At 33.7% G+C, this 26,999-nt stretch overlaps 1 protein-coding gene across 1 annotated transcript in view; it reads left to right on the top strand.

The window, feature by feature from the left end:
* Positions 1–21,602, top strand: part of PGR (progesterone receptor) — a gene marked incomplete at its 5' end in the record, with an annotated part of 99,082 nt that extends 77,480 nt beyond the window's left edge. The window contains 4 exons of the mRNA XM_079930446.1: positions 2,733–2,877; positions 4,365–4,495; positions 18,177–18,334; positions 20,984–21,602. Coding sequence (XP_079786572.1) covers positions 2,733–2,877; positions 4,365–4,495; positions 18,177–18,334; positions 20,984–21,139 — 590 coding nt within the window. The 3' untranslated portion in view covers positions 21,140–21,602. The remainder of the gene's footprint in view (positions 1–2,732; positions 2,878–4,364; positions 4,496–18,176; positions 18,335–20,983) is intronic.
* Positions 21,603–26,999: the final 5,397 nt, after the last annotated feature.

Here is a 26,999-nt window from a genome sequence, read left to right as displayed (position 1 = left end):
ATAAACATGAACTTTAAGATGTATATATGGCATATGAAAATAAAAAGAGAATTATGAAAATTGCATGCCAAATTTTTCTTGGCTAGTTATTTAGGGAGTCTTTCTACACCTGAATAAATCAGGATGTAAGCAATAAACACCAACTCTATTAATTTAAAAAAACAAAAACAAAATGCCTCTGGCTATTAAAAACAAAACAAGGATGAATTGGGAGATTGGGATTGACATATATATACTAATATGTATAAAATACTTAACTAATAAAAACCTGCTGTATAGCACACAGGGAACTCCACTTCGCTGTACAGTAGAAACTAACACAACATTGTAAAACAACTACAACCCCCCCACGAAAAAACAGTTGAGCTTCACCAAAAAAAAAAAAAAGAAAAGAAAAAAATAATTTTCTGAAAAGACATCAGGGATTCACTGAATAGAAGCTAGAGGACAAGTCTGGAAAGTAGGCAGAAACCAAGGCATCTCTGGAGGGCCAATAAACAAATCATAAATGTCCCCATTGGATCCCACTGTCATTAGGCACTACCACCATCACAAGTAAAGCCTAACCATATGTTAATCTTTGTTTTACTATTTTTTGCTTCAAAGTCCAGGTAGTAGGTGTTCCACAGATCAAACCTAGATCACAAGCCCAGGGGAAGAGGCCTTAGCCAACTTCCTTGATGGGAAAGTGGGGGACTTGCGCTCACTAAACTACAATCAATGGGAAACTCTATTTGCATAGAGGAAAAAAGGGAGGGAGAGAAGGAGGCAGGGGAGAAAGTGAAACACTGAAAAGTCACCCTCCCCCCAAAAAGGGGGCAAATATCTGCTATGGTACCACTATTTATGAATATGTGCTAGGGTTGTTTTTGGTTCGTTTGAGACTAAGAATTTCTAGGAAGGGAATAGCAGTCTTCCTACTATCCGCATGAAGTAGGGACTATCTGGAACGTATGGAGAGAAGATAGATAGGCTTTTCTGCTACCTGCCTTGAGACAGTTAACTGAATCAGGAAATAAATTTCTTTTGCCCTTGAGATCTAAGAAATTAAGTTTTGCTTTGGTTTTACTTTTGAAATAGGCCATTTGTAAGTGGACTTCAGTGAGACTTTTTGAAGGAATAGACACTATTTAAAAAGCTGTACAGAAAGTGGTTGAGGTTCCTACCAATACACTTGTTTTTCTTTATACCTTTAATGAAATATTTCATTCACTTTTATTGTTTCAGGTACACATAAATTAAATTTTATATCTTTTGCTCCGATAACTCCTCATACCTCTAATTCACATGTATGTGGATATCCCATCAGTCCCTCAAACAGGTCCAAAACTTACTATTTTTTCTCTAACCTGTTTCTCCTCCTTTATTTTGTCTCAGTAATGCTGTTATCATCACCCACCATTCAAGTAAAAAAACTGAAAGATCTATTTGACTCCCTCTTTCTCCTACCTATGTACTATCACTTGCCAGATTTCTTTGATTTTACTCTTTAAACATTTCTCTGATGCACTCTATCTTCTCTACTCCTACCTGTTGACTTATTTCAGGCTTTTATCATCTCTCACCTGGACTTTGGCCATAGCTCCCAATTTCTCTCCCTAACCTCAGACCCTTTCCCTTGAATCCATCCTCCACATGGCTACCAATGAGCTGTGCATAATATAAATCAGGCTATATCACTCCCATTGCTCCTTAATAGGAATACAAGACCATCAACGATCTGACCCCAGCCCATGCCTCCAAGCACCCCTTTACCCCTCCCTCCTTTAAGCCCATCAGTGCTGAGCTGGTCATCTTCCCCCAAGCGGGCAAAAAGAGAATTAGAAAGAGATGGAGAGAAAACTTTGACTGTGTAAGTGAAGATACACTTGCCTTTTCCCTGCCATCCTTCCTCTGCCACCAACACCAGAGAAAGGTCTAAAAGAGGGAGGTTGTGAAGGTGTGAAAGACCAGAGCATTCACACCACACACACACACACACACACACACACACACACACACACACACAAACACACCCATACCCACAGACTCTAAACCTCTTAAGCCATATGGGAGTTTAAAATGAGACTGGATTAAGTTTCAGAAAGCAAAAGTGACCAGAAAACTATGGAATCTACCCAAAATTTAATTAAGGATTGTTAAAGAAAAACTAGATGTAGCATAATTGAGAGCAGTGGTTTTACAAAATAAAACCAATTTATGTTTAAATCCCAAAGAATTAAGATTACTCCACCAACTGACTCTAATCTGTTCAGGCATTATTTCTGTTTGGGGGCAATTTTCCTGATCTTCCTATTGCCTGGTGTATTCCCTCTTACCTTCTCTATCGCAATACTTATGTGCTTATCTCTCCTGTTGAGTTGCAAGCTTCTTTTAAGGGCAACGGTTGTGTCTTACTCATCTTCATAACCGCAACATTTTACCACAGTGCCTGGCACACAGTTGGCTCTCAATAAATGAGTGTTGCGTGAATGAATGATAGATGTTTGATTTAATTAGTGAATTCCCAGAAATGCTAAATCACAGTGACTAATTTTAATAAATTCCAGAGCCTCTTCTTTTTAGTGTTTCAGACTCTATTATTATTTCCTGCTTTTTTGTGTAAATATATTGAGATTGAAAACATTATATTACATTACCCTACTTACATCTATTTTCAAATTTTTATTTATTTTTAAGATTTTTGACAAAGTGATTTTTGTGATCATTTTATATGTAAATTTATTTTGTAGGTTTTCGAAACTTACATATTGATGACCAGATAACTCTCATCCAGTATTCCTGGATGAGCTTAATGGTATTTGGACTAGGATGGAGATCTTATAAGCATGTCAGTGGACAGATGCTGTATTTTGCACCTGATCTAATACTAAATGAGTAAGTAATAACTTGACATTTGTTGTTATTGTTATCAAAAGTATATACGTAGGATAATCTTGAAAGTTACATTTCAACAGATGATCACACCATCTAGTGTCCTAAATAATAGAATGTTCCTGAAAGGTTTCTTAGAACTACCTCAGGATATAGCTTTAAATGACAACATTAATAAAATTGTATTATTTTATCAGTGATTTGACATTTGGAGCTTTTTTCTTTTACTTCAATAGTTGTCACAAATCAAAATTTTTTAAACTTCAAAAATGTATCAAGAAATATACTTAAAGACAAAAGTAAATATTTAGTTTATCCAATTAAAATTTTTACATTGGTAATAATGAAGATAATGAATTAAATGAGGAATATTTTTGCATGAAAGTATTGACTTACCTTCAAAAAGTAAAAATATTATCTCTCTTCCTAGAGGAAAACTTAGACTGGTAATTTATTTAAAACATTGAAAAATAAATATTGAATTCAATTTGCTTCATTATATTGGAATTAGTGTAATTAACTTTCTACATGTAACCTTAAACTGAGTAAGAATCTTTTCATGAAAATATTTATACTGTCCTAATGGTGCATGCTGACTCAGAATTATATAACATGATAATTTATATTTGGATAAGTCTTTACAGATTACAGGTAACTTTCATATATTTTATTCCATTTTTTCCTACAATCCCTTGAAGTTGGTAAGGAATCAGCACCCTTTATTTCACAGTCCAGGAAACTGAGGCAGAGGAGATTGCATAATTTGCCAAAGAATCTTAGCTCTTCTGAGTCAAAATCTAGTTTTTTTGTCCGCTATTCCTGTTCACTTTTTGACTAGCACAAATATTACAAAACAGTACAGAGTTGAGAAAATGCCTTAAGTAAATTTCCTCAACATTCAGAATTTGTGTTTGTCTTGTCAATTATTTAATGCTTGTTAATGTTGTCTTTTCTATATCACCATACATTTCCTCTAGAATAGTTCACAGTGTAACTATTTTATACTGGATACTCTAAACTGAGTGCACTGAACTATTCTATACTATTCAATTTCTGTGAATTGAATTCACTCTCCCATTGGATTGCACACAAAATTTTATTTGTGTTTTTCACAGGAAAAAAATCAGTAAATAAAGTATTTCCTGAGTGTTCCTCAGCACCACAAATTTTTCTTTTCAACTCCCACAACTTTGCTCTCCTTTCTTGGTTTAGGTTTTTAAAATGTGATAATAAAAGTGAGAAACAGCATTAATCTCAGTTAATGTGTATTTAATATAATTTTCTAACTTCAAAAATCCAGTATTGTGACTAAATTTAGAAGACATTTAAAATTCCAAATATTGAGTTTGTTTATAAAAAGTCATTTTCAATAAGTCAGGTAATTACTAAATCTCATAATCTCTGATACATTACATAAACTGGCTAAGCTACTCTGTGTTTTTTTTTCTTTTCCTGTTGCTTTTTCTTTTGTGTGTTGTGTGTGGTGCAAGACAGCGGATGAAGGAATCATCATTCTATTCATTATGCCTTACCATGTGGCAGATCCCACAGGAGTTTGTGAAGCTTCAAGTTAGCCAAGAAGAGTTCCTCTGTATGAAAGTATTGCTACTTCTTAATACAAGTGAGTGAGCATAAGTAACTTAATACAAGATATTTACTTTCTTAATTTTTAATTCATTAGGAAAGTTTCAAACAACAATATGATCGTATGATTACACATGAGCTATGAATCTTAGATAATAACTGCAAAAGAGAAACATCCATAGACTATAATAACATTACTTCATATTTCTCAGGTTTTACCTATCACCTAATATTAAAATAGCCCATCAATTAAGCCCGTTTCTATCCTTTTTAGGTAAAACATAATTAATTGCCTTTTTCATATCCATCCAATTAGATATTATAAACTAATTAATATTGCATAAACACAAACTATGCTTCCCTACATCCCCACCTCACAGAGGATTTACTCTATAAAACCCACAATTTTATTTGTAACTATTCTCTTTATGTCAGGATAGGCTAACGGTCATAACACATAACTGCAAAGATCAGTAGCATAGTACAATAGCAGTTTATTTATTACTCACGGTCAGTCCAGTGGGTTGGCAAGAAAACCCAGGCTCCTTACATCCAGGGGCTCTACCCTTTTCATTACCTTGGAGTCCTCCATTGGATCTGACTAGAAGATGAGCACTGCATAAGAAAAGGTTTAGAGATGAGACCTTGAACTGTCTGCCACCCACATTCTATGGCTCACCTTAACTGCAGGAGAGGCTGGAAAATGCACCCTAGTTGCATACCCTGAAGAAAAAGGAAATGTTGTACTATAGAACAGCATTGGTAACCAGAAGGATGGGTAGATATCCATTGATTCTTTAATACACAAAGAACACATGCACCTCTGCTTCAATGGATCTCCAAGGGTCTGGGAGGGAAATTTTTTTTAAATTGCTTCTAACTTTTACCCTTTTCTGTGCCATTTCCATGCACAGGTAGACTCAGCCTTTGAATGCCTGAACTGGCCCTTCCTTCACTCATAGTGATTTGAAAGGAAACCACAGAAAGCTAAGGCCTTAGGTAGAAAGTGAGCCAATAGTTTCTCATCAATGATTGTGCAGAGACTTCCTTCTAATGGCATGAATCTCGAATGGTGGGGCTGGGGAGTATATCAAGAGGAAAAGCAGAAAAGCTGAACCCTTAAGAAGAAAGTTTACCTCATGAAATCTATGCCCAGATACAGATTAATACAGGATCTAAGGATCCATAGCCTTATCCCCCACCCTTGGAAACCCTATCTGGAGCATAGACCTGCAAGCCTAATTTGATGAAAAAGCATAAAAGGGGTTAAGGGAATTGATATGGGACTGGCCAAGAGAGTCAACGGGAATAAATGTAATAATACAGCAGTTAATGCCTGTCATTCTTTTCTTGACAGTAATGAATCCAATAGCAGATATATCATAGATAGTCCTAGATCTCCCAAATTAGTTGATATCATTAACATAATTCTGTAATTATGGCTAGGCTACATTATGCTGGGGACCAAACAACCCCAAATCTCAGTAGCTTATCAAAAAAAAATTTAAGTATTTATTCTTCTTACTATATTTCCAATGCAGATCAACAGGGAGGCTCATTGTCATCACTCAGGTGTTCCAGGCAAATGGAGGCTACATCTTGACACATGCTTCCATAATCACTAGAGCAGTGGTAAGGAAAGAGAGTGGTAAGGGAAGGAAGGGAGATACGTATGACTTCCACTCACATACCATAGAAGGCAAGGTTTTTGGCCACTTGCAACTTCAAGAAAAGGGAAAATCATATATTTAGTGAATAGTACTATACATTATATATATATATATATATATATGTTATTATATATAATTGTGTGATAAAATTTGCACAAATTTTAATGAGAGTTTTTAGGAGAGACTTGGCAAAGTTATTGAAAATTCATCCTTAAGTCTTAAAAATAGATAAGTATTACAAAAATCTGGGAGCAGAGAGAGAATTAGAAAGCTAAAATAATAAAGTGTGGAAGAGAAATACATACACTGAATTAGTCAAGTCAGACTAGTATATACTAGAACTTAATATGCTGCAGTGGAAACATCACAGATCTTTGAGCATGGAACAAATAAATATTGTTGAGAAAAGTAGCTTTATATTTGGGGGAAACTTAGTTTGGATATTTAGCTCAAATTGTACCCTAAAATAAATGGCACATATAAGCACCTTAATTGTTAAAAATTAGCTAAAAGGAATATAAATGATTTAGAAATCTCAAATAAGGAATACCTTTTAAAAAATGAATGCAATAGGAAAGTTGGCAAAGAAAAAGTTCAATTATTTGATAAGAATTTAAACCTCCCATTTGCCATTAAAAATTAAAATAGATATCCAGGAAAATATGGCAGTTTGAACACACACTTTTACCATCGTTCCTAATAAAACTACATAAAAATATTGGTCAAGGGATTTTTTTGAGAAATAAAATAAAAGGGAAAGAAAATGAAAGAAAAATCAATAGCAATAAAATTCTGCAAGCCAGCAAGTAGAACTAATTTAGCATACCTGAGAAGGTGGATTCTAAGCCTGAAGTAAGAAAAGTCAAAGAGCACCTTGATTTGCATCACTGAACCTCTAACATGTTTTGCAATTAGTGACAACAATGATGTTGTTTTTTGAAATGAGAATGCAAGTAGAATTTAAAACACCAAATTCTGTTGAAAATTTGTTTCCAAATATCATCCAACCATGCAATTGCTCTTCTGCAACTAAGGCAGAGATTGTAGGTTTATTCCCTGAAGTGGATATAACAGAAGGCAGCTGGATTGGTGAACTGCAGGCACTGATGAGGGTGAGGGGTTTGATAGTGTAAACAAATTAAGTACATACAAAATGTTGAGACACCATCCTCCAAACCCACCTATCTTCTGGAACACCGTCATCCAAGTTTATATTCTCCAGATAGGAAAATGAAAGATTCTTCTCTAAAGAATTGGTTTAGCTGGAAAGAAAAAGAACTAAATATGCTAATAGCAAGAGTTTCTCTTTGAAATAGCCAGATTGCCCTGCACTAAAGCTCACAGTCAATAAGCACTACCCATTCAAACAGAACTATCAATCAGCTTTTAAATTTTCCACTCTTGAATATAAATAAACAACCAAGGCATCTGGGGAAGGCGTTTGATATCAAAAACAAAGACAAAATTAAAAAAATAAAAACTTGGAGGAAACAGAAACCATGTAGGGAGATGAAAACTTCAAAATAATTTAAAAGCCATCCTTCTTTAGAAAGATAAAAGAGCATATTCCAACTATAAAACAATGACTGGATACATGAAAAAGGAATAACACAAAGAAAGAAAAGAGCTCTTGGAAATTAAAAAATATATATATATATATATATATATATTTTTTTTTTTTTTTGCGTTATGCGGGCCTCTCACCGTTGTGGCCTCTCCCGCTGCGGAGCACAGGCTCCGGATGCACAGGCTCAGCGGCCATGGCTCACAGGCCTAGCCGCTCCGCAGCATGTGGGATCCTCCTGGACCGGGGCACGAACGCGTGTCCCCTGCATTGGCAGGCGGACTCCCAACCACTGCACCACCAGGAAGCCCATATATATATATATATATAGATAGATAGATAGATAGATAGATAGATAGATATTTAATTTAAAAGTGAGTACTGCCATTGGCTGACAGAGTTGAAAAACCTCTCAAAAGTTGAGCAAAAAAACAAAAACAAAACAAAAAAAAAAGAAAAATCACAGTTCAGAAGGAAGCCCAACACCCAAATCTAGAAAGAGAATAGCAAAACATTAGAAAAAGAAATAAAGATGTAAACATTAAGGGAATAGTCAGTCTTTTCAGCAAATGGTATATGGAAAATTTCATTCAAAAAAAATTAAGTTGTACCCTTACCTTAACACTATATACAAAAATTAACTTGTCATTTTGGGGAGAGGTGGCCAAGATAATGGAGTAGGAATACCGTGAAATCACCTCCTCCCACAGACACACCAAAATTACAGCTATTTTCAGAGCACCTATCTATGAGAACAACCTGAAGACTATCAGAAAAGATTTTCCATAACAAAAGAGATAAATAAGGAAGCATAAATAAGGAAGCACAATGACTCAGGTTGGAGAAGTGGAAACATAGTACAGTCAGGACCCACATCCCTGGGTCAGCAACCCACAAATAGAAGAAATATCACAATTGTAGAGGTCCATTCCAAGAAGCAAGGGGTCTGAGTCCTATATCAGGCTCCCCAGCCCTGGGTCCTGCACCAAGAAGATGAGCCCCCAGAATATCTAGCTTTGAAAACCAGCGGGGCTTATATTTGAGAGAGCTGGAAAGCTATAAGAAACAGAGGTGCTGCTTTTAAAGAGCATATGCAAAATCTCACATACTCCCAAGTCCTAGCGTAATGCCAGTAGTCTGAAAGGAGCCTGGGTCGGACCCACTTGCTGATCTTGGAGAGCCCCCCAGGAAGGCAGAAGGCAACTGGGACTACCCCTAGGAGCAAAGATGCTGGTGGTAGCCATTTTGGGGAGCTCATTCTACCATGATAACACAGGTGCTGGCAAACATCATTTTGGAATCTTCTCTCTGGATTAGCACAGGGGGCTTACCTTCCCTCCAGAAAGCAGGTACCAACCCCAAGCCACCCTGGGCTGCCAGCTACACCCGGACCCAGTCCTGCCTGCCAGTGGGCCTGTAGCCACCACATGAGGCAGGGACTCACAGAGAACCAGCCCTCCCTACCAGTGCACCCACAGTTGTCAGTCAGAAGGGCACACACCGTCCACATACTAGAGAATATAGCTCTGGTGGCCAGAGGGGAACATACTGCTGGGTCCCTAGAACGTCTCATTCATAAGGCCAGTTCTCCAAGATTGGGAAATGTAACCAACCTACATAACACATAGAAACAAACACAGAGAGTTGGGCAAAATGAGAATAAAGAGGAATATGTTCCAAACAGAAAAACAAAACAAAATCTCTGTAAAAGAACCAAATGTATTGGAGATAAGCAATCTACCCGCCCTCCCACCCCAAAAAAAAAGAGTTCAAGGTAATAATTGTAAAGATGTTCATGAACACAGTGAGAATTCCAACAAAGAGTTAAAAAATACAAAGAACCAATCAGAGCTGAAGAATACTATAACTGAAATAAAAAATACACTAGAAAGAAAGAATACATTAGATGATACAGAGGAATGGATCAGTGATCTGGAAGATGAAGTAGTGTATATCCCCCAAGCTGAACAGAAAAAAGAAAAATGAACTTTAAAAAATGAGGATAGTTTAAGAGACCTCTGGGGCAATATCAAGCATACTAACATTTGTATTACACAGTCCCAGAAAGAGAGAAGAGAGAGAAAGGGGTCAAGACCTTAAGAAATAATAGCTGGAAAAATTCATTAACCTGAGGAAGGAAACAGACATCCAGATCCAAGAAGCACAAAAAACTATAAATAAGAAGGACCCAAAGAGGTCCACACCAAGACACATGATACTTAAAATGACAAAAATTAAAGATAAAGACAGAATCTTAAAAGCAGCAAGAAAAATAACCAGCTAGTTATGTACAAGGGAACTTCCTTAAGACCATCTGCTAACTTTTCAGCAGAAACTTTGCAAGCAAGAAGAGAGTGGCATGATACATTCAAAGTGATGAAAGGAAAAATCCTACAACCAAGAATACTCTACCTAGCAAGGATATCATTCAGATTTAAAGGAAAGAAAAAGAATTTCACAGACAAGCAAAAACTAGAAGGGTTCAGTACCACTAAACCAGCTTGACAAAAAATGTTAAAGAGACTCTGCTAAGCAGAAAGGAAAGGCCACAACTAGAAATATGAAACTATGAAAGGAAAATTCTTACCAGTAAAGACAGACATACAGTAAAGGTAGTAGATCACCACTTGTAAAGCTAGTAAATGGTTAAAAGACAAAAGTAATAAAATCATCTGTATACAATAAGTAGTTAAGGGATACACACATTAAAAAGGTATAAAATACCACCTAAATACATGAAGCAAATAATAACAAACAAAAAGGGAGAAATCGATGGTAATACAATAATACTAGGGGATTTTAACACCCCACTTACATCAATGTACAGAAAATCCAGACAGAAAGTCAATAGGAAACATGGGCCTTAAATGAAACATTAGACTAGATGGACTTAATAGATATCTACAGAACATTCCATTAAAAAAACAGGAGAGTACACATACTTTTCAAGTCCACATGAAACATTGTCCAGGATAGATCGCATGCTAGGCCACAAAACAAGTCTCAATAAATTTAAGAAAAATGAAATCATATTAAGTGTCTATTCTGAACACAATGGTATGAGATTAGAAATCAACTACAAGGAAAAAAACTGGAAAAAATTACAGAGAGTCTAAACAATATGCTTCTAAACAACCAATGATCACTGAAGAAATTGCGAAAAAATAAAAATATACCCTGAGACAAATGAAAATGGAAAAAAAATGTTCCGGAATCTATGGGACACAGCCAAAGCAGTTCCAAGAGGGAAATTTATAGCAATACAGGCCTACCTCAAGAAACAACAACAACAACAAAAAAAACAAATGAACAATCTAATCTACACCTAAAGGAACTAGAAAAAGAAGAGCAAACAAAACCCAAACTTAGTCGAAGAAAAGAAAGAAAGATCAGAACAGAAATAAATGAAACAGAGATGAAAAAACAGTAGAAAAGATCAATTAAGCTAAAAGCTGGTTCTTTAAAAAGATAAACAAAATTAATAAAGCTTTAGCCAGAATCACCAAGAAAAAAAGGAAGAGGGCCCATAAAAATAAAATCAGAATTGAAAAAGAAGTTACAGCTATCACCACAGAAATACAAAGATTGTAAGAGGTTAGTGCAATATGTACCAATTAGTACAAATATGCCAATAAAATGGACAACCTAGAAGAAATGGATACATTGCTAGAAATGTGCAATCTCTGGGATTGACATATGTACACTATTGATACTATGTGTAAAATAGATAACTAATGAGAACCTACTGTATAGCACAGGCAACTCTACTCAGTGCTCTGTGGTGACCTAAATGAGAAGGAAATCCAAAAAAGTGGGGATATATGTATACCTGCAGCTGATTCAGTTTGCTGTACAGTATAAACACACAATATTGTAAAGCAACTATTCTCCAATAAAAAAATAAAGATAAATTAAAAAAAAACTAAAAACAAAAAAGAAATGTACAGTCTCTAAGAGTGAATTAGGAAGAAATAGAAAATATGGACAGAATGATTACCGTTAATGAAATTGAATCAATAATCCAAAAACTCCCAACAAACAAAAGTCGAGGACCAGATGGCTTCACAGGCAAATTTTACCCTATCATTCTCAAGTATTAAAAAAAATAAATAGGCCAGCATTCTATGAGGCCAGCATCACCCTGATACCAAAACCAGACAAAGATACCACAAAAAAAGAAAATTGCAGGCCAATGATGAACATAGATGCAAAAACTCTCAGCAAAATATTAGCAAACTGAATTCAATAATACATTAAAAGGATAATGCACCATGATGAGGTGGGATTTATCCCAGGGATGCAAGGAGGCTTCAGTATCTGAAAATCAATCAATATAATGAAGCAAATTAACAAATTGAAGAATAAAATCCATATGATCATCTCAATAGATGCAGACAAAGCTTCTGACAAAATTCAACATCCATTTATGATAAAAACTCTTAACAAAATAGGTGTGGCGGGAACAGATCTCAACATAATAAAGGCCATATATGACAAACCCTCAGCCAATGTCATACTCAGTGGTGAAACCTGAAAGCATTTTCTCTGAGATAGGAACAAGACAAAGATGCTGACTTTCATCACTTTTATTCAACATAGTATTGGAAGTTCTAGCCACAGTGTCAGAAAAGAAAAAGCAATAAATACCATCCATATTGAAAAAGAAGAAGTAAAACTGCTGCTGTTTGCAGATGACATGATACTATATGTAGGAAATCCTAAAGATGCTACCAAAAACTATTTAAACTAATAAATGATTTCAGTAAAGTTGTAGGAGAGAAAATTAATATACAGAAATATGTTGCACTTCCATACACTTATAATAAATTATCAGAAGGATAAATTAATAAACAATTCCATTTATAATTGCATCAAAAAGAATAAAATACCTAGGAGAATAAATCTAACCAAAGAGATAAAAGATGAGTAATCGAAAAACTGCAAGACATTGGTGAAAGAAATTGAAAATGACACAAACAAATGGAAAGATAGACCATGCTCATGGATTGGAAGAATTAATGTTGTTAAGATGATCATACTGCCCAAGGCTATCTATAGATTCAATGCAAACCCTATCAAAATACTACAGACATTTTCCACAGAACTAGAAAAAATAATTGTAAAATTTGTATGGAAACACATAAGACCCTGAATAGCCAAAGCAATCTTGAAAAAGAAGAATGAAGCTAGAGCTATCAAGAGCCCTGATTTCAAACTATACTACAAAGCTACAGTAATCAAAACACTATGCTACTGGCACAAAAACAGACACATAGATCAATGAAACACAATTGAGATCCTAGAAATAAACCCATACTTGTAAGATCAACTAATCTAAGACAAAAGAGGCAAGAATATACAATGAAGATACAGCCTCTTCAATAAATGGTGTTGAGAAAAGTGGACAGCTACATGCAAAAGAATTAAACTGGACTACTTTCTCACACCATGTACAAAAGTAAATTCCAAATGGCTTAAAGACTTAAATGTAAGAACTGACACCATAAAATTCCTACAGTATGTTTTATTGCCTATGTTTGGCAGTATGCTCTTTGACATTGGTCTTAGCAATATTCTTTGGATCTATCTCCTCAGGCAAGGCCAACAAAAGCAAAAATAAACAAATGGGACTACATCAAACTAAAGAGCTTTGCAATGTGAAGGAAACTTTCAGCAAAATGAAAAAGTATCTTACTGAATGGGAGAAGATATTTGCAAATTCTATATTTGATAAGGAGTTAGTATCCAAAATGTACAAAGAACTCATACAACTCAATATCATAAAACAAACAACCTGATTTAAAAATGGGCAGAGGACCTGAAGAGACATTTTTCCAAAGAAGATACTCAGATGGCCAACAGATACATGAAAAGATGCTCAGTGTCGCTAATCATCAAGGAAATACAAGTCAAAACCACAGTGAGATACTACTTCACACCTGTCAGAATGGCTTATCATTAAAAAAGCAACAAATAACAAATGTTGGCGAGAATGTGGAGAACAGGGAACCCTTGTGCACCATTGGTAGGATTTTAAGTTGGTACAGCCACTATGATAAATAGTATGTAAGTTCTTCAAAAAATTAAAAATAGAACTGTCATATGGTCCAGCAATTTCACTTCTGGGTATATACCTGAAGAAAACAAAAACACTAATTTGAAAAGATATATGCATACCACTGTTCATTGCAGCACTATTTATAATAGCTAAGATATGGAAGCAATCTAAGTGTCCATATATATATGTCCATAATTTTATATATATATATATATATATATATATATATATATATATATATAGGGCAATATATAATGGAATATTACTCAGCCATAAAGAAGAAATCTTGCCATTTGCAGCAACATGGATGGATCTAGAGGGTATTGTGCTAAGTGAAATAATTCAGAGAAAGACAAATATTATGTGATCTCACTTACATGTGGAATCTAAAAAACAAAACAAACAAAACAAAATGAAAACAGACTCATAGATACTGAGAACAAATAGGTGGTTGCCAGAGGGGAGGGGATAGGGAGCAAAATAGGTGAAGGGGATTAAGAGGTACAAACATCCAATTACAAAATAAATAAGCCAGGGCATGTAATATACAGCATAGGCAATATTGCCAGTAATATAATAACTTTGTAAGTAATAACTTTGTATGGGGACAAATGTTTTCTATACTGATTGTGGTGATCATTTCATAATGTATGCAAATGTCAAATCATTATGTAGTACACCTGAAATTAACATATTGTACATCAACTATATTTCCACAAAAATTTTAATTAACTTGAAATAAATCAAAGAACTAAATCTAAGAGCTAAAACTATGAAACCCTTAGAAGAAAACAGAGGGAAAGTTTTGTGACATTGGATTTTGCAGTGATTTCTTGGATATAACACCCAAAACACAGGCAACAAAAGAAAAAGATAAATAGACTTTATCAAAATTTAAAACCTCTGTTTATCAAAGTACACAACACAAAGAAAAGGCAATCCATTGAATTGGTGAAAATATTGAAAATCATATATCTGCTAAGGTAAAAGTATTAATATCCAGATGAATAAAGAACCTCTACAATTCAACAATAAAAAAATAAACCAATTTAAAAATAAATAAAGGTCTTGATAGACATTTCTCAAAAGAAGGTTTACAAACAGCCATTAAAATGCTCAGCATCACTAGTCATTAGAGAAACACAAATAAAAAACACAATTAGATACCACTTCACACCCGTCAATATGGTTACTTACTCTCAGTAAAACAAAATATTATACTAGAAAAGAAAAGAAATCATAGTAAATGCTATATGACTTGACTGTAGTAGTATTTTGCATAGCTAAAGTAGTAAACACTGAATATTGATCTAACCAATATTAGGAAAATGATATTAGGAAGAGGAGGAATAGGAAGTTCTACATGTGTGAGTGTGTTTGTGGTGTGGGGGTAATAGTAGATCTGGAATATGGAAATAGAGCTACAGCCCCATTTTCCATACTGGAAAGTCAAAAGTTAAAAATAAAAACTCAAGGATCAGCTCTATAAGGATGTTATTTAAAGCTATGGAAGGAAAGATCAAAAGAAATAGTTGAAGTAATTGAAAGTGTTTGCCTGGAGCATGGCAAAATTTAGATTGCCTGGGCAGTACTCTTTGCCCTAATAAAGTTACAAAACTGATTAAATATTTTGAAACTGGGCTTTAAACCACAGACTGAGAAGAATATTTAAAATACAGCTTAGATCACTATAAACAAATACAAAACAGAAAAAAAGTCACTAAAAAGCTTAAGAAAATTGTTCAACCTCACTAATAATTAGAGAAGTGAAAATGAGATGGTATTTTATTTTTCTCTATAAAAAGCAAAGATTGCCTAAAATGAAAATACTCAGTACAAAGCACACAACAGTTAACTAGTAAGAAGTAGTTTAGAAATGTATATTATCTGTGTTAAGACAGGTAATACCTTTTACTCTAATAATTCTACTTCTAAGAATATATCCATAAAAAATAAGACATTCATCATAAGTATTGTTTAGATTAGTAAAATATTCCAAATGTCAAATGATAAAACAATTAAATAAATTGTATGTCCTACACATTTTTGTGATATGAAATTTTATGTGTGAATTAAAACGTTCATTTTTGAAGAATTTTGAATGATATAAGTAAATGTTCTCAATATAATATTAGGAAATGTCCTGAAATATTGGATTGTAGGATCTCAGGTGACTTGTAATTTTCCATGTATTTTCTGTATTTTCTAAAATTTTTCCAATGAATACACATTATTTTTAAATTAGCTAAACCAAAAAAAAGTATTCTTTTTTTAAAGTATTCTTATCTAAAATAGCATCTGGCTAACTGCCCTTCACTCACTCTCTCCCACTTGCCACTAATATATTTACAAGAAATCCTAAAAACCCACATGTGGAATCAATAAGAATCTGAGAGAAAATTCTCCAATCATGTAATGCTGGGTGTAATAATTAAGAAAATAATGAATTAATGTAAAGAGCTCAAAGGAAATAGAAATTTTTTGGAGAGCTGGTTCATCATAGATCTGAAATCTAGGGAAGAGAGTAGGAGAGGAGGATAATTTTCAGAGATATCCCAGGAGCATAGGATGAGAGCCTAGTGATTAGATTATCATATCCTAGGAGCATGTTGTTAGTGTTGATACTAAAAGAATGAGGCAGTGTGGAATTAGGCCCGCTTCTCTTGTAAAGAGGATAATTGGTTCAAGTCTGGTCCTAAACATTTAGATGGATAGACTGAGGGCTTTGGGTTACTAGTTTTCCAACTCTTTAAAGCCCAATGAAAAGACAGTACTTCAGTAATCAGAAGAAAAAATTATTTTACAGTCATGTTTAAGAGTGATAGAGATTTGAGGATTGGTTGGGAAGTGTAAAAAGAGTTATGGATGTTTAAAATAACTGCTATAGGGATTTCCCTGGTGGTCCAGTGGTTAAGACTCTGAGCTTCCAATGCAGGGGGCATGGAACTAAGATCCCACATGCCATATGGTGCAGCCAAAAAAAAAAAAATTTTTTTTTAAGTAATAAAAGGTTAAAATGGTAAATTAAAAAAAAATAGCTGCCATATGAAGTAAAGGGACAAGATCATAGATACACATAGCATATACATACAAATGTATGTACAACAGTTAAGTTTTCAATTGGAGCAAAAATCTCATATTGCCAATTTAGATTACCTTTCTAAATCCCTTTTATACTCAGGATGTGAGCTCTTGAAAACTCAAAACCAAAGAATTAACTTTTGGTTTCTATCGGTTTGTTATCTGCAGCCATCTTTTTTCCAAGGGAAGTGGAAGCCAAGGTCTGATTCGGGTAGACGGAATAAAGTAGGAGTTTTTGAAAAAGGATTATTTATTTCCCTTTGCTGGACACATATGGTTGGCTTTGCTCAAATGAAGTACACTTCTCTATAGAAATACTGCTAAGGGTCAAGATCATAAATCCAGAGATTATGTGATTTTTCTTTCAACAATCTGGATGTAGTTGCAGAAAAAGTCAGAAACTTCACTTCAGTTTGAAGATTTGTTTGTAGGACAAGTGAGACCAAAGTAAAAGAAAACAAGGAAATTGGGAGTTCTGGTAATAGAGTTGCTAAAGAAATCAACCAGGACATCTCAGACAAGTGACAACAGAAGGACCGAAAAGATTTAGGAGAAAAGCAATAGGTAAATTTACTATGTAGTGAAAACAAGAGAACTAGTCATAAGAGTAGGAAGTTGTGCCCAACATTTTGATGTATGAATTAAAGATTTCAGAGGTAGATATATAAATTACCAGTTAACATCATAATAGGAATGAGAGGCATTCTCAGTAAAATCAGCAACAAAACAGGGGTATTTACCATTACTATCATTTTTTAATATTGTTCTGGAAGTCTTAAACAATGCATTGAACCATGAAGCAGAAATGAGAGCTACAACTGTTGGAAAAGAGAAAATGAAGCTATTATTTGAATATAGTATTGTCTTATACCGAAAAAAAAATCAAACAAAAGCTGTTAGATTTAAAAATATAAATAAATGAATAAATAAAATAGAGTAAAACCAAGTGGCTGAATATAAGAGAAAATTCAAATATCAATGGCTTTCTCTCATATCAGCAGGAAGGAGACAAAGACAAAAAAGATCCAGCATACATGTAGTTGTAAACTAAATCAAACTAAGTATTTTAGACAGGAATGTAGAATAATGTCAGGTGCTCTTTTGAGCAAATGCTAATAGCTCTAAAATAGGTAAGCTGAAATGTTCTTTAACTTACCTAGTTGTTCTTATCATATTCTTCAAAAGAACTAGAAGTTTACATGTTCTAAAACTTTTCCTATTTAAGATGTTTGTATCTAGAGTTGCAAATCAAAATAAATCATTATACAGCTCAGAAATTTATATTATAAACTGCTAGTGTCATCTTTTTTAAACATAACTGCCACTTGTAATTATCTTCTTGAAGTTCCTTTGGAAGGACTAAGAAGTCAAAGCCAGTTTGAAGAGATGAGATCAAGCTACATTAGAGAGCTCATCAAGGCAATTGGTTTGAGGCAAAAAGGAGTTGTCCCTAGCTCACAGCGTTTCTACCAACTTACAAAACTTCTTGATAACTTGCATGATGTAAGTATTTTGCTTTCTAGAATATTAATGATTATTTTCTGAATTATATCTATAACTTCTTAAATGTGAAATATAAATTTTACTTCATGTGTTTTCTTCAAATTTATATTTGTACTTACATTTTAAAAACCTGCATCATACTGCTCAGAATTTATATTATGCTTTTTTCATTTTCAATGTAGATCACCCACATATCCTTTTACTAGTATTTGTATAATTTGAGAGTAATTTAATGGTTGATAGGAATTGTGATATATTTTTCTGAATATGCTCTCAAATGTTTTTGTCTTAAGCTAGAAAAGATTTTATGTATACAGGAAAAGCAAAGATATGGTTGTGGAGAATAAGACTCTCATACTATTTTGGATGGAGTTATAAGTCAGTAACAATGCTAATGGACAATCTGGCAGCATGTAGCAGTAGTTAAAGTTTGTGTGCTTTTCAAATTCCCACTTTTTAGGACTTATCTTAAATAAATAATTAGACAAGTATTTAAGATATGTATGCATCATTCCCTATACAAGAGGAAAAAAACCCTAGAAATACCTGACACCAAAACTGGGTAAATAAAATAAGATATATGGGGTTAGTCGAGACATATTGCATACAAGCTTTTTTCACTACTCTGTTCAGAAACCATACTAAAATAACAACAAAGCATAAAAAAACCCTCTACTCACCAGGTCAAATTTGAGGCCTCACTGCTGAATATGAACTGACAGCCAAGATTATTAGCTATCTAGATAAAGCCTCTAAAACGTAAGGCAGAGAGCAAAATAAACAGGAAAAAATGTAACTTAAAGGAAAAAGCAAGAGTGCAGAAAATAGAAGAAAACTTCAAAAAATTAAGATATTCAGAGAAATAAGAATGATTTTTGCAGCAATGAAACAAGAATAGAAAACATTTAAAAAGGAACATTTAGCAAGAAAACACTTTTGGATAATTAAAGAAGAGCAGAAATTAAAAATTCAATATAAATATAAAACTCAGGAAATATAAATCTCAGGAAAACCCAGAAAAATATAACAAAAAAGATAAAGATATGAAAAAGTAGAGAGATAGCAAATTTAGGGGATTAGTCCATGGGGTTCCATTCTCCAGTTAGTAGTAATTTCCAGAAGAAACAAGAGAGAAAATCAAGGCAAGGAAATTATGTAAGAAATCATAAAAGAAAAGTTGCTAGAACTGAAGGATATGAGTTTTCTGAGTGTAAGGGCCCAGTATACAGGCACAGCACAACTGAACCAAGGCACATTGTAAAATTTCAGCATACCTGGAATAAAGAGGGTATCATAAAATATACCAATGAAAAAACAAATAAGTCACATCAAATCATCAGGATTCAGAATGATGTTAGACTTCTCAATAGCAGTACTGGAACCCAGAAAACAATGGAGCAATACCTTCAGAATTTTCAAGGAAAGAAAAATCTTCAACAAGTTTTTTTACCAGCCAAACCATCAAACAAATATGATGGCATCATAAAAGTATTTTCAGACTTGAAAGATCTCATAGAGATTATCTCAAATACAAACTTTCTCAAGGGCACCTGCAGGATTTCTTACAACAAAACACTGGAGTAAGCCAAAGTAGAAGATTCAACCCAAGAGAGATGCAAAGGGGTGTCCCAGCACACTAACTAATGAAGAGGATTTCAGGACACTAATACCAAGAAAAAAATGGAACTGAGCTATTACCAATTGCATGAACATATTGAAGTGAGTCTTTACAATTCTGTCAGAAAATTTGCCTATGGCTTTGTAATATAGAAAAAACAAAGGAACAGAAACATAAGGTGATTAGCCCTAGCAAAATTAAAGTAAGTCATATAACAAAGAAAATGTAATCCAGTAAAAAACAAAAATCTTTGTAATATAAATGTTAGATATCGATTTAGCCAAAAATTGAGATATAACTATATAGAGAATGGAGAGAAGAGAAAGTGTGTGTAGTTGGGGAGGGGGGTATATAGTACAAGAGAGCTAAATACTCATTTAATAGAAACTTAATCAATAATGTAAACTTTGGAAAATAAAATTTATTAGAAATACACAGATAAATATCAAATGACACAGGCTAAAGAAGTTTAAAGTGGTTACATCTGTGTTGTTGCTGCTGTTGCTTTTGTTGGTATAGGTCTTCCAGTACTAGCTGACTTTCAAAATTATGTACATGAATTACTTTGACAAAATTAAAATTAGATTAAAATGGATTATGCTGGGTTGTTTGTACTGAAATAGAAGAGTCTATATATTGTCTATATGTTGTTATATGAAAAAGCTGGATTAAGAAATAGACTATAAAATAATTTCATTTATGGAAATATATATGCATGTGTGTATATTATGTGTATACCTGAGTATGTATTAAAAAAAACCCTTGAATATACCAAAATGTTCACACTGGTTATCCTGTGGGATTACAGAATACTTTCATTTCTTTAAATCTTTCTATATATTAGGATATTTTGTCATGAGTATGTAATATTTTACATATTATGCTAGAAAGTGGAGGGAGATGTTTTCAGTTCGGTAAGAAAAAAACATCTTAAGTATTTCTATTATTAAAAAAATAAGCTGCCATGTTTGTATAGTATATGAATATATTATTTTTCTTACATGTTTCTTATCCATTTGTTAAACCAACAGCTTGTCAAACAACTTCATCTGTACTGCTTGAATACATTTATCCAGTCCCGGGCACTGAGTGTTGAATTTCCAGAAATGATGTCTGAGGTTATTGCTGCACAATTACCCAAGATCTTGGCAGGGATGGTGAAACCTCTTCTCTTTCATAAAAAGTGAATGCCATTTTTATCTTTAAAAAATTAAATTTTTTCTGTTTTTGTTTTGGTCAGGATTATGAGGTCTCGAGTTTTTACAATGTTCTTCTCAAAGCCTTACATTTATAACATATCGTACTGTGTAAATTTCAGATAAAAGTTGTGAGGTTTAATTGATTTCCTCTATAAAGCATAATTTGAATTTTTAGTGTTTTCGTGTACCCATATTTTCTTTTAGAGTTTACAAGATTGAAAAAGTATTAGGTTGATTGTTAAAGTTAATCTTATTCATATCATTTCATACCATTTAGGTGAGATTTTTAACTTTCACATATAACAAATCTTCTACCGTAGAGAAAAAAAAAATCTTATACATAAAAATAAAAAGTTATTATATGTTCTTTCTATATAGCTCCCTTTGGTTCCCTAATTATATTTACAAAAATGAAACCTTAAAATGGTATGCAAAATTCTGTCTATATGTGTGTATATACATTTTCATGAGAAGGAAATTTATAACCTTAATCAGATTCTCCAAAGTGTTTTTAATGCAAAAAATATACAGAAAAAGAGTTTAAAATTCTTGAAATAGATTGATGCTACTCAAACTAGGATAACCAGCTTATATGTTAAGACTGTTTCCCAGATTTGAAACACAGATCTCTAAGAAAGTTATTAAGGAGAACCATAGCATATGACAAGAGCATTATGGGTTTTGTAGTATTTCACTAATCTTTTTTGGAGAATTGTCCTGTAATAAGGTATTCTGTATCGAAATAGGAAGTTGGAAGTCAGAGAGTCTGTGGCCTAACTCCACTCCTTACATCTAGGGCGTGTGGAAAGTCACTTAACCTTACTGAGTCTCACCGTTAATATTGGTGTAATAATAACTTTCCAGTAGAATGTTCCTTTCGGTGAGAGCTTCTTATTCACTTCTCAAATCAAAGAAGAAAGGAAGGCAGGCAAGCAGGGAGGGAGGAAAGGTGGGAAGAAAAAAAAAGGAGGGAAGTAAAAAGAAGAGAGAAATATTACTCTCTTTCTCCACTCAGTAGGACATATTGGACAAATCACAGTTAAAAAATTTTGAGTGTCTCTGATCCAATCTAAGAGATATTTCAGGAAACACTAGAAACTGGCTGAAAATAATACAGCCAATTACAATAACTAGAAAACCCACAATTCACTTTGTTATATGAGCTGAAAATAACCCTTTAGGAGACAAACAAGAGTTCTTTTCTGAGGTATCACTGGAGATCCATTAAAAAAAAATAAAATGCACACACACATACATAAAACAGGAAGAACCACTGGCAAAAATCAAAACCTATGACTTTTTTTTCCTAGATAAAATAATTTATACCAATTTTAAGCATATATATATATAATTTTTAACAGCTTGGAGAAACTAGTAGACAATTCTTTTTTGAAATTTCTTTAAAATTGGACGTTACCTTACAAATAAAATATTCTACCTTATGCAGATTAATAGTTGTTAATGAGAAAATCAAACTCTGAAAACAATATAGAAAACATTTACTGAAGAGTCTGATTTCTTAATGCATTTTTAAATTACCCATTCCCTTCAACTGATAAATACTTGCAGTTTACCAAGGGAAAGTAATATAGAATAATCTTAATGAATAGTAATATGACCCCCAAAACAAGATAAAGTGATTTCATCTGATCAAAAAAATTGGCATGATAATCTTACCATAACTGTTTCTTGCCAATAACTTCTTCAATTTTCAAAATGAATTAACTATAGAGCATGTGTAAACAGTGAATCCTCATAAGGGATGTGAAATAGGGATTAAAACAAGTTCCAACCAGGGCCCTTGGCTTGGGTTCTTTAGGTCCATGTGGCAAATAGATAATATACAAATTTTATAATGCTTGGTTATAACTTTCAATAAGAGTTTAACCCAAGAATTCCCAATAGTCTTAACATTAGTATAAAAATGGTCTGTTCCTTAGTATGTCTATCTACATGTCTTTTTCTGTGACTACATATGTATTATAATAGACTGTGGACTGCTCTTTAGTCCTTCAAAGTCTTAAACACACAGACTCATTCTGTCTCCATTCTCCAGGCCAAAGTTATTTTCCTAAAAAGATCTAATTTTGCCATTACCTCATGTGAAAATGTTCACTGACTTCCAGTCACCTACTGCAGTGCTTCTCAACTATAGCTGCACATTACGGTCTCCAGGGGAGATTTTTAACAATACCCTTTCCTGGGCTCCATCCTCAGAGATTATATTTTAATTGGTCCACTCTTCTTATTAATGCAGGCACATGAGAGTCACTCTGAAATGGTGTTGAAGCATCAATTTCTGTAACTTTACTCTCTTTATTTTCCTCTGTAATACATTCATCTTATGTTCCAGCCACACAAATCTTTTTACCCCAATCTTCTGCCTTAATTTCCCCCCTTTGATACCAGTCCTATCTCAACCTTCAAGACTCAGCCAAACATTACTTCTGTCGTGTGTTCCCTGCATCTTCCAGATAGTGACTTGTTTCCTCCTAAGAATCTGCATGTATTTTTTGCACATCTGGATCACTATAGTGGGTTATTCTGTATTGTTACTCTACTACTAGTCTGAGAGCCACTTTGAGATAGGACAATAGCGTTCCTCGGCTGGGAGTTGAATGACATGTTCTCTGGGTTTGGTATCGCCATGGATCTCTCTTTCTTTTGTTACATCGGGGCATATTTCTGTACACATGGCTTTATCATGTTCTCTTCCCATGCTCCCTAACTTCATCTCTTAAAGTTTTCCAACTTCCCTTCCTACTTTGTGAGCTCTCTCCTTGTACTGACTATAACATAGGAGAATATAAGTACATTATTTACTTATTAAGAACACACTTTATGCTCCCTGTTCTAAATTTTAAAACAGAATGGCGTATTAGTTCCCTCCCTAAGAAAAATTCCACAAACACAATTGTTTCTTATATTTAAGTAGCCCTAAATTGTTTTGTATTATAAACCTCAGTATACAAAATTTTCTCATCTCTGATTTCATTCAATAAATATTTATTGAGTGCCTGCTGTTAGCACAAGAAAACCTAGATGTCTAAATACTAGGATTTAATATTTCAGGTTACGGTTTAAAAAATGAAAGAAAGCTTTTGAAAAAGAACATGACATCACCAAATGGAAGATATCTAGCCTCTAAATCTTTTTCTCTACAAATTCCTGCCAACTAATGTCTCCATTGCTATGTAGTAGCCATAACCTTTATCTTAATTTTATAGGTCATGTTCTTTCTGGTGGCTCTAAAGTGAAATTAAATCATAAGAAGACAGGTTATATATCAGAAAATACTTGAAGGGTACTGAAATAGATTATTGAGTTAATAAAAATATTTCTCTTAAAAAGGTTTGAGAAGCCATTTGAGTCTGAAGCAATTATACCTCCAGTGTCAGTTGTTACGTAACAATTGTGTTTTTATTTTAAAACATGGCAAATTTATATTGGGCAGTACTATTATTTTTCACATTTAACATTAAAATAATTTGTTGCAAACACAGATAATATGCAAATACAGTGGTCAATATGTTTTCTACAAAAACAATGCCTTTCAAATAGCCATACCAGGTCAACCTGTAACTTCTAAATTATCTACAGCTACAGTGATATATTTGACAATGAGTACCGTGTAGAGAGCTGAAACAGGCCTGCACTCCATTTCTCTGCCATTTAGTACCTGGATGAGCTTGAGCAAGTCATTAACCTCTCTGATTAAACCTGCCTTGCTAATTGTTTTGTGGTTAATGGAAATGAAAATGAAAAAGTGTACAGGTGTTCAGAAATAGTAACTGATATTATTGTGTTTTCATTAAGCCATACTTCTGGTTATGATTTTATCAGATTAATCTGGTATATTCTATAGTGAAACCAAGGAATCTAGAAAATGAAGTTGCTTTATTGCTATCTGTATGTACATATGAATATTTAATATATTTGATTTGAAATTAAAGCTCAAAAGTCTTCAATTAATTTCTTCCTCTGAAAAAAATATAGTCTTTTGAGTGAGGCCTGCTTAATCAAAAATCTAAAGAGCCTATCGCCCTTTGATTATAATATTAAGAGTAATAGTACTGATTTTGACCTTTTTAAAAAAGTATTTCTTTAAAATATAGAGAGCTTAACTAAAACACAGCCCTTCCAAAAATCTATGCTATATACTACATGGTTAGATTATTTTTACTGTGGTACTAATTCTTCAAAAAGGAACAATGGGTCTAGAAATCATGATAAAGTCATCAACTCCCCAAATAACTTTCTATCCTTAAGACTATGGTATAAAATTCCCAGGAGAGATCTTTATGTCTGCCTTGATCTTGCATTCCTTTGGTGAGATAGCTATTAAATTTCTGGAGTTTTTTCTGTGAATACCTGAGCAATTTCTCTCATGTACATTTACCCTTTACACACCAGATTTCAGGATAGAATATGAATCCTTTTAAGTATCTTTACAATCTCCAGAGCATTATGTATAAGCACTCAAATTTTTTTTAAAAAAATTTGTTTTTAAATTTAAAGATACCTCATTTTTATACTCAAGAATTCAACAACCATGTCTCTACTGATAAAGTTAAATGGACAAGCAGACAACCCAAGAAAGGGCATAACTATCTTTTCCTCAAAGTATGCCTTTTAAATACCCATTGGATAGGGGGAATTTTCACATCTCAAATTTTACAGGAAATACATAGCCAGAAAATCTCACAAGTTTGCCAAGTCCTAAATTGCTTATCCACACTAGACTAAATCATGTAATGATTTTAATGAAGAGAAAATTACTTGATTTCTGTGGTTTCGCTGTATTTTTCTTACTCAATGTTTAGTGAAAAGACAGTCTCTGTCTCCATCTAGCATCCATTATCTATTTAATGTACCATTATTCCATACTCCCTGGTCCTTATCAAATCCAAAAATTGAATAAAAAGCAGTAAAATAAATGACTACTTACTTCATATTATGGAATCCAATCCAGCCTGGCTTGGTCTACATCCATAGTATGAATCAAGAATGTGAACTGGGCCAAGATAATTGCATTCAGGTTGGATCACATCCCCATATAAGTTCAGGAAAAGTCCCTACAGACCGTCAGTTACTTGGGGCCAATAAAACCTGTACCTCCAGAGTTAGGCATGAAACAGGGTGGCTTAAAAATTTGAAAAAAAAAAAAAAGCCAAGAGTAGTGTTCTTTAATTATTTTAATAATTTCTTTAATTAATTACTTTAATAATTATTAATTTTCTTTAATAATTCCTCCCTGTCATTAGAGAAGATTTGAGAATTTGGAGGACATTGATGATAAGTTAAATAGCAGCAGTTCATAGTAGCAGTGATTTAACATGTACATTACCTAAGTATCCTATAGCCAAAGCAAAGACAAATACAAAGGGATCTGCTCCTCTTCTTGGAGTTGATCACATTCCAAGGCATTGCTCCGGGGCACTTGCCTGGAGGCTGCGCCTAGGCTTGTCCACAGCCCTGTGCAGCTGTGGAGTTTGGAAGAGTATTACAGGACTTGCTGGATTAGTCCCAAAATGTCAACCTCATTTTCAGTTTACTGGCTCTTGTTGCTTTATGTCATGCTGACCTTACTGTTAAACACATGTTTGTTTGCTTTCTTTCCACTCACGGAGAGAAGGGGAAAGGATTACTTTTAGCTGGTTGAAAGCTTTAACTGACAAAAGACTTTCAGAGAAATGTGAATTAAGCAGCTAAGAAAGCTTACCCTGTCCATTGCTTTAAAGAAAATTAAATTGTTAACTGCAGTGTGACATCAGTATAACGGTCAACATTTAGATATATTTGAGCAAAATATTTAAATGGTATTGTAAATAGTTGTTAAGGCAGGCAT

This window comes from Stenella coeruleoalba, assembly GCF_951394435.1.
Source record: "Stenella coeruleoalba genome assembly, chromosome: 8".
Classification (NCBI taxonomy): domain Eukaryota; kingdom Metazoa; phylum Chordata; class Mammalia; order Artiodactyla; family Delphinidae; genus Stenella; species Stenella coeruleoalba.
The sequence above is the reverse complement of the archived record's forward strand: the minus strand, read 5'-3'. Positions and strand labels throughout refer to the sequence as shown.